This window comes from Clarias gariepinus, chromosome 19 (assembly GCF_024256425.1).
Source record: "Clarias gariepinus isolate MV-2021 ecotype Netherlands chromosome 19, CGAR_prim_01v2, whole genome shotgun sequence".
Taxonomy (NCBI): domain Eukaryota; kingdom Metazoa; phylum Chordata; class Actinopteri; order Siluriformes; family Clariidae; genus Clarias; species Clarias gariepinus.
Window position 1 is genome coordinate 22,533,473 of NC_071118.1, and position 9,912 is coordinate 22,543,384.

At 38.3% G+C, this 9,912-nt stretch overlaps 1 protein-coding gene across 1 annotated transcript; it reads right to left on the reverse strand.

The window, feature by feature from the left end:
• Positions 1 to 651: 651 nt before the first annotated feature.
• On the reverse strand, positions 652 to 8,799 carry LOC128507632 (vitelline membrane outer layer protein 1-like). The gene is made up of 4 exons (XM_053478681.1): positions 8,550 to 8,799; positions 6,603 to 6,718; positions 1,169 to 1,282; positions 652 to 932 (listed from the first exon to the last, which is right to left on the reverse strand). Exons 1-4 carry the CDS (start codon positions 8,733 to 8,735, stop codon positions 752 to 754), a joined length of 597 nt encoding a protein of 198 aa, XP_053334656.1. The 5' UTR covers positions 8,736 to 8,799; the 3' UTR covers positions 652 to 751.
• Between the last annotated feature and the right edge of the window lie 1,113 nt (positions 8,800 to 9,912).

Here is a 9,912-nt window from a genome sequence, read left to right on the forward strand (position 1 = left end):
GATAGACTAAAATACATACAGACAAAAATTCTGTATATTGGTCGAACACTTTTCAGTTTTTTATTTGTTTAAAAATTTGAAAACCATTTAGAATTTTCACAATTATGAACCTTTGTGTTGGTCTTTCACATAAAATCTGAATAAAATACATTTATGTTTGTGGTTGTAACATGACAAAATAAAATACACTATAAAATACACTATAAAGTAGGACAAGTACTATTAAACACTGAGCAGGAAATAAGACATTATAAGATGTATTTACTAAGATTCACACATTAAACCTTTTACTCTCTGTATAAATAAATGGATGGATGGTTCTGTTTATGTGCTGCCAAGTAGATCAGACATTTTTCTGTGGCAGTTGATTACAGAATTGTGTTGCCAGCTCAACGACTGATAGTTTTTGAGCACTCGGTGGTGAAGTTTGCTCAAGGGTCAAACAGTAGCAACCCTGTGGTGTCAGGGCTCAAACCGACACCTTAACCACCAAGCCTTCCCTGCCCCTCTGTGAACAAATGAAATAACTGTTTCACAGAAATATAAAATCCTCCCAGAATAAGTATTTATGTCATATAAACATGCCATTAAATATTAAACATTTTGAAGTATTGAAAAAAAAATGAAAACCCCCCCCCACAGTTTTGCTAATGAATGATGGCGGGGGAAAAATACCCTAAATTAAAAAATTCACAAAGATATTTAAAAACATTTACTGTATTTCTCATGATCCATCCCTAATTAAATGACCTTAGTAGCAACAATAAAATTGGACATCATTAAGAGAGGTGTTGTCTCCAGGATCCTGGGGAGGCTCAACTCTCGTCTGGATTCCACAAATCGCTGTCCCATCACACGAAGCGCTCCATCTACCCCATTCTCCCCAGGACATGCCATTGCCAGTAATTATTTCTTCTGAGCTGCACCTAAATCTTTTTTTTGAAGAACAAAATAACTCAGCATTATTCATTTAAACTATATTTATTCATTCTTTGGAGATAGATAAAAAAAAAACAGCTTAATAAACCAAAATCAACAAAACTATAATCATTAAAAAAAAATTTGTGAAGCACTATTAATAAATTATAAACTCAGTCTTATATAACCAAATTTCAAATTAAACTTTTTAAACACTGAATTACAGGTAGTTATATAAGATATTGGCCACCTTATGTTGTTGGCAGCAGTATCATCACCAACTCCTTGCCAGCCTTCTACGAGTAGCTGAAATGACTTTAAAACTCCACCTCTGCACCAAATATTCTGTGTCCAAGTCCCCCAGCTATAAGGCAAAAAAAAAAAAAAAAAAAACTAAAAACAGACCTCCTACTGTGTATAGTGGTTTAAAATGATTAGGTGAGGTGTAAAAGCTTAAATAAAGTTCAGTGTCACTAAGGTTTAAGAGAATGAGAACACAGTAGATCATCTATTGCCACAGGGGTGCTATCCAGCCTACTTTGCATACTATGATTAGTAATTAGTAGAGACGCTGCTTTTCTCCGAGCTCCGCCAGACTGACCAATTTTTCAACTTTTTCGTCCCCTTACGAAGAGTAACATATAACAGGTAAGTATTTCATACTACCTTATACTATATTCACTCGAAACGCGTGTTATATCGTTTTCGTATAAGTTTATATCGTATAAGTTTAAATTGTTTTGCAGCACACCGCTTCTAGCCGGCTTTCCATTAGCATCGCTAGCCCGTTAGCCCGGCTATCACAAGTTTGTTTACGCTCTTGCACACCGGTTATTTCTATTTTTAGACACCATGTCGGTTGGGTCTCTGCCTCTGTGTGCAGGTGAGGAGACATTGGAGCTGCACTCGGTGGACTTGGAGATGGAGGCCGTGGAGAAGCTGATCCGCAACCTACAGGTGAAGCTGGCCCGGCTACAGCAGCGGAAAGCCACGCTGAAATCGTCGCGGACCGACGCTCACCTGTCCCAGGTAAATTCTCGGCATGAGAATTCTCTGACAACCTCTACCCCGCGTGCTTCTCTGCCCAGGTCCAACGCACCGAGGACGCAGCCCGCCCAGGTTTCCTTTACCCCGGCGCCGGGATACCACGAGGCCTGGATACTGCAGCAGCGGAAGACGCGCGCCAAGCCCCGGGCGAGGACCTCTCCTCCTCCGCCACCACCCGTCTTCGAGATCTCAACCCGAAACTGCTTCGCTCCTCTCCGCGAGACGGCACACGACGCGCTGGTCATCGGAGACTCCATCGTCTGGCACGTGCTTGCTACCACGGCTAAAGGTAAGGTGTACACGCGCTGTTTACCTGGTGCACGTGTTCTTGATGTTGCTGCACAGGTGCCTGGGGCCCTGAGGAAGAACATTCGAGCTGTGGTTCTTCATGCTGGCACGAACGACATCAGGCTGAGGCAGACAGAGATCCTAAAGAAGGACTTCAGAAGCCTGGTTGAGAAGGTCCGCAGCACATCACCCACGACAAAGATCGTCGTATCTGGACCACTTCCGACATTTCAGCGAGGAATCGAAAGGTTCAGTAGATTATTTGCTTTTAACGAATGGTTACAATCTTGGTGTCAACAACAGAGATTACCCTTTGTTGATAACTGGAATGTTTTCTGGGAGCGTCCTAGGCTCTACCACACAGATGGCCTGCATCCTAGCAGAGCTGGAGCAGCGGTCCTCTCTGACAACATCTCCAGGACACTATGAACCATCTGACTGGCGGTAAGTCATACCTTAGATTCTTTAGATATCAGCCACAATACAACCCACCATACTATTAGACGCACACACATAGCTTGTACTACAGAAACTGTGTCTGTTCCCCGAATAGTGAGAAAAAAGAATAAATTCGTTAAATCCAGCCGAAACAATCTGGTTACCATTAAACCAGAAAGAGGCCAAATAAGTAATCGAAATCTACCTCTAAAGTTTGGACTTCTCAACATTAGATCCCTTGCGCCTAAAGCACTTATTGTTAATGAAATGATATCAGATTATTGCCTTGACGCACTCCAAACCTAACCAAACCTCACCGAAACCTGGTTTAAACCAAATGAATATATTGGTCTGAATGAGTCTACTCCGTCAGGATATTTTTATAAGCACGAGCCCCATCTAACCGGTCGCGGTGGTGGTGTCGCCACTATCTACAATGATGTACTCACGGTTACTCAGAAAATGAGGCCCAGGTTTAACTCATTTGAAGTGCTCGTCATTAATGTTACACTTAATGAAATACATATGCTATATTTTACAATTGCCACCGTGTACAGACCCCCAGGGCCATATGCCGATTTTCTTAAAGAATTTGGACGTCTGCTATCAGACCTAATTGTTAACTCTGACAAAGTGTTGATAGTAGGAGACTTTAACATTCATGTAGATGATGCTAACGACACTTAAGCCCTCGCATTTATGGACTTACTAAATTCCTTTGGGGTTAAACAAAATATAAATGGATCAACTCACCGCTGTAATCATACGCTAGATTTAATTATATCTCATGGTATAGATGTCTCTAATATAGAGATTTTACCTCAAAGTAATGATATAACAGATCATCACCTCCTGATATATACTCTACCCGTAGAACAGATTAGCTGTGTCTCCCCACGTTATCGATTTGTTAGAAATATGAATCCGACTACTAAAGACAGATTCACAAGTAATCTGCCGGATCTGTCCCAAATTCTTATTAGACCCCTAAATGCAGACGATCTGGATGAAATGACTAGCAGCATGGGTACTATTTTTACCAGAACATTAGACACTGTTGCTCCCATCAGATTAAAAAAAGTTAGAGATAAAACACTTGCTCCTTGGTACAATAGTCATACTCGCGCCCTAAAGAGAGCAACCCGTAACCTTGAGTGAAAATGGAGAAAAATTGCGTTTAAAGACAGTATGTGCAGCTATAGACAGGCTCTAAAAACTCTAAAAAAGTTCTTATTTAGTACAGTGGCTCGCCTAACAAAACCTAAGATGCCTGCAGAGAGTACTCCACAACATTTTAGTAGTGAAGATTTTATGGTCTTCTTTAATGAAAAAATCGATAGCATAAGGAAGAAAATAACTGAAGTTCAACCTCTAATAGCATCTCATGATCTAGTTCAGCCTAAAGTTTCACATTTAGTTTTTCACTGCTTTACAGGTGTAGGACAGGAAGAGCTTTATAAACTTATCACCTCAGCTAATTCAGCAATGTGCCTGTTAGACACAATCTCAACCAGATTTTTGAAAGAAGTGATGCATACGGTTGGAGAGCCACTTTTAAACATTATTAATTCTTTATTATATCTAGGTCACGTCCCTAAACCTTTCAAGTTGGCAGTTATTAAGCCGCTTCTTAAAAAATCTAATTTGGACGCAAATGAAATAACAAATTATAGACCGATTTCAAACCTCCCCTTTATATCAAAAATATTAGAAAAAGTAGTATCAGCTCAAATATGCACATTTTTGCAGGAAAACAACATCCTTGAAGAATTTCAATCAGGTTTCAGGCCCCATCATAGTACAGAAACTGCACTAGTTAAGATTGCAAAAGACTTGTTTTTAGCTTCGGACCAATTCTAGTCTTGCTTGATCTTAGTGCTGCATTCGACACTATAGATCATAACATTCTCATAGATCGCTTACAAAATCACATAGGTATTCAGGGACAGGCATTAAAATGGTTTAGATCATACCTGTCTGATCGATACCATTTTGTAGACCTAAATGGAGAACTGTCTGGTGTAATACCGGTGAAATATGGGGTCCCACAAGGGTCAGTTTTAGGACCTCTGCTGTTCTCAATATACATGCTTCCCCTGGGTAACATCATTAGAAGACATGGGATTAGTTTCCATTGTTATGCTGATGATACCCAATTATATATCTCAACAAAACCAGACGAAATACCTAAATTGTCTAGATTAACCGAGTGTGTCCAGGACATAAAAGATTGGATGACCAATAACTTCTTTTTACTAAACTCAGACAAGACAGAGATATTACTCATCGGCCCAAAAAACAGCACACAACAGCTTTCACAATTCAGCCTGCGTTTAGAAGGATGTACTGTTACTACTAGCTCAACAGTAAAAGACCTGGGCGTAATATTAGACAGTAACTTGTCCTTTGAAAATCATATTTCCAATATCACAAAAACAGCCTTTTTCCATCTTAGAAATATCGCCAAACTTAGGAGCATCTTATCCGTATCTGATGCAGAAAAGCTAGTTCATGCATTCATGACCTCCAGACTGGACTATTGTAATGCATTACTAGGTGGTTGTCCTGCATCCTCAATAAACAAGCTTCAGTTAGTCCAAAATGCAGCCGCCAGGGTTCTCACCAGATCCAGAAAATATGATCATATAACCCCAATATTATCATCCCTGCACTGGCTACCTGTTCAGTTTAGAATTAATTACAAAATAGTATTACTTACATACAAGGCTTTAAATGGTTTCGCTCCCACATACCTAACCAGTCTTCTGAAACGCTATAATCCGCCACGCTCCTTAAGATCACAAAACTCTGGACTTCTGGTAGTTCCCAGAATTTCAAAATCTACAAAAGGGGGTAGGGCTTTTTCATATTTAGCTCCAAAACTTTGGAATAGCCTTCCAGACAGTGTTCGGGGCTCAGACACAGTTTCCCAGTTTAAAAGTAGACTCAAGACGCATCTCTTTAATCTGGCATACGCGTAACTGATTCCATAACTTCATACTTCAGTACATCTATTCTGAATGGCAACTACGCTAATTCTCTCCATCTGTTCTGTACTTTTCTACCCATCCCGAGGCATCTGGAGATTGTACCAGCTTCAGTAGATAAAGGCCAACCCTGTGAGGATCCTGAGGCATCCAGAGAAGGACCAGCTCCAGCTGAATTCTGCTTTATTATGATTGGAGCTACACATCCTGCTCCTGTGCTCCCAGTGATCCAGACCCGAACTGCCCTCTGCATCTACTGACTCATCCCTATGCTGAACTGGACTTCATGTTAATTTAAAGAATTTCTGTTATATTGTACTCTCAGCTGCATAAAACACATGGTGTTATATCATCTCTATCTGTTATCACCCAAATGAGGATGGGTTCCATGTTGAGTCTGGTTCCTCTCAAGGTTTCTTCCTATTGCCATCTCAGGGAGTTTTTCCTTGCCACTGTCGCCGTCACCCTTGGCTTGCTCATCAGAGAAATTTCATTCGTTCGTCTCGTTATTATCTAGACACATTTTTCTCACACATACACAATTTATTATTATTATTATTAATATCTTTTTATTATTTATTTATTTATTTATTTATTTTATTATTATTTTTTATTTTTATTTCTTTCATCTTTGTGAAGCTGCTTTGAGACAATGACCATTGTTAAAAGCGCTATATAAATAAAATTGAATTGAATTGAATTGAATTAATTGTTCAAAATTTTGTGCTGTAATTGTATCATATTCTTTTAAAACTTGTCATTTTGTATCTAAGGAAAGAATTGCTTCCTGGGATATATTTTGGACAGCAGTGATGGATGTGCTGCCACCTACGTACTGCTAAAATGCTGCACTCCGAAGATGATTACTAATACAGTATACTGTATGTTGAAAAAAAATGATTTTGGACGCTTGTGAAACATTACCTCCCTACATCAGACTGGACTGTAATGTAGGACAGAGTACCCAATTCAGGTCTGCTGCAGAGAAGGGCAATGCCATTTAAAGCTGTGTCATCCCCATGTCCTAATGCTTCTTCAACCTGAAAGGAAACCATAAAAAATAATGTTAAATATCCAATAAAACAGTTAGCATAAACGGAGAAAAACCTACAGAATGCCAAATGTCAAAATCAATACCGTACAGAATGATTCACTAATATATACTGCCCAGCCTTATTATAAGCTTATGCAATATCACAACATTTACAGTGGTGTGAAAAACTATTTGCCCCCTTCCTGATTTCTTATTCTTTTGCATGTTTGTCACACAAAATGTTTCTGATCATCAAACACATTTAACTATTAGTCAAAGATAACACAAGTAAACACAAAATGCAGTTTTTAAATTATGGTTTTTATTATTTAGGGAGAAAAAAATTCAAACCTACATGGCCCTGTGTGAAAAAGTAATTGCCCCCTGAACCTAATAACTGGTTGGGCCACCCTTAGCAGCAATAACTGCAATCAAGCGTTTGCGATAACTTGCAACAAGTCTTTTACAGCGCTCTGGAGGAATTTTGGCCCACTCATCTTTGCAGAATTGTTGTAATTCAGCTTTATTTGAGGGTTTTCTAGCATGAACCGCCTTTTTAAGGTCATGGCACAACATCTCAATAGGATTCAGGTCAGGACTTTGACTAGGCCACTACAAAGTCATTTTGTTTTTCTTCAGCCATTCAGAGGTGGATTTGCTGGTGTGTTTTGGGTCATTGTCCTGCTGCAGCACCCAAGATCGCTTCAGCTTGAGTTGACGAACAGATGGCCGGACATTCTCCTTCAGGATTTTTTGGTAGACAGTAGAATTCATGGTTCCATCTATCACAGCAAGCCTTCCAAGTCCTGAAGCAGCAAAACAACCCAAGACCATCACACTACCACCACCATATTTTACTGTTGGTATGATGTTCTTTTTCTGAAATGCTGTGTTACTTTTACGCCAGATGTAACGGGACAGGCACCTTCCAAAAAGTTCAACTTTTGTCTCGTCGGTCCACAAGGTATTTTCCCAAAAGTCTTGGCAATTATTGCGATGTTTTTTAGCAAAATTGAAACAAGCCTTAATGTTCTTTTTGCTTAAAAGTGGTTTGCGCCTTGGAAGTCTGCCATGCAGGCCGTTTTTGCCCAGTCTCTTTCTTATGGTGGAGTCGTGAACACTGACCTTAATTGAGGCAAGTGAGGCCTGCAGTTCTTTAGATGTTGTCCTGGGGTCTTTTGTGGCCTCTCAGATGAGTTGTCTCTGCGCTCTTGGGGTAATTTTGGTCGGCCGGCCACTCCTGGGAAGGTTCACCACTGTTCCATGTTTTTGCCATTTGTGGATAATGGCTCTCACTGTGGTTCGCTGGAGTCCCAAAGCTTTAGAAATGGCTTTATAACTGTTACCAGACTGATAGATCTCAATTACTCTTGTTCTCATTTGTTCCTGAATTTCTTTGGATCTTGGCATTATGTCTAGCTTTTGAGGTGCTTTTGGTCTACTTCTCTGTGTCTGGTAGCTCCTATTTAAGTGATTTCTTGATTGAAACAGATGTGGCAGTAATCAGGCCTGGGGGTGACTACAGAAATTGAACTCAGGTGTGATAAACCACAGTTAAGTTATTTTTTAACAAGGGGGGCAATCACTTTTTCACACAGGGCCATGTAGGTTTGGATTTTTTTTCTCCCTAAATAATAAAAACCATCATTTAAAAAACTGCATTTTGTGTTCAATTATGTTATCTTTGACTAATAGTTAACGGTTTTTGATGAGCAGAAACATTTAAGTGTGACAAACATGCAAAAGAATAAGAAATCAGGAAAAGGGCAAAAAGTTTTTCACACCACTGTACTTCCATGAAAAAAGCATTTGTTATTAATTAAAGAAAATGTACTTACTTTGAGAATGAAGCCTGTAGCATAGGTTCCAAAGGGACACATTTCTCGATGTCCCCATGAGCCCCAACTCCCTCCATTACTAACTTTAATCTTGTTCCTATATGGTCTCTGCCCATTACTAAGTCTCATGAACTGCCCAAAAGAGAGAACAAGCAGACAGTAAACAATTCTGAGCACAAAACCCATGCTTTTTTTATCAACATAAATTCTAAATAGTTAGTAATTAGATTAATACAGTTTTTTTAGTCCTAAAATAGTAACTAAATTCTATACAAATAGAAAACACACTGATTGGGATTAGGACTGTTTATCCGTTTTTATGCTGTTGTCACTGCTGCCAAGAAAAAGAAAAACTATTGGCTGCCTGAGTCGCCTCCTCTTTCAGTTGACATGACATGAAGTGCTTTTAAATATTTAAAATGTAGAAATTACCCATTTTTATTTGAACGATTAAATTTCCAGACTTTGATTTAATATTAAATTTGGCTGTTTTTTTTAGACGATGATAGTTAATTGGTAACAAGCATTGCAATAAATGCTCTCTTTCTCTCTTCAGTAAAATGATTTTAGTTTTACAAAACCTTTTGTAAACTGCACCCAACTTTTCTAAAAAGGATGTGATCCTGACTTAGCTGAATATTATATATAATATATATATACTATATAATATTGTCTGAATGCACAGGTGGAACATTTTTTGTATATACCCTTACCTTAAGCTTTTGTAGATACCTTTCAGTAGATACCTTAAGTTGTTTTCTGTTAAAACAATCATTATAAAAAGAGATAAAATAGGTAAATGAACCATTCTATAAATTATTATTACCAAATCAAAAGATGATTAGTTTAACATTAACATAAAAAATAACATGAATGTTGTTGCCAGTTGAAGAGAATTAATAATCCTTTTTCCCCTTCACATTAAAGTACCAATGGCCCTTACCATCAGTGTTTATACTGTATATTGGGGTGTCACATTGTAAACCACATTGTAAACCAGCCAAACACCCTGAGCATTAAATTGCTTTGTGTGTTTACTCTGTACACTTGGACTTTGTATTAAAATGCTGAGTAATGGATTGAGAGATGTAAGATGAGTGGAATAAATTAATTTTTGTAAGTATATTTAAATTAATAATGTAAGGGGGAGTAGATTATAATATAAATTGACACATAATACTTTATTTTTAACCAAACTACTAATTTCTCTTATCAGACCAATTGATTTAGTTATTTTAGAAACAAGTTTGTATGTTTTTTCCCAGTTTAATTTAGCATCTATTACCAAAGAAATCTCACTGATCATTTATTCCACATAAAACAACAAGTATTAGATATACATTGTTTCTCAATCTATTTACCA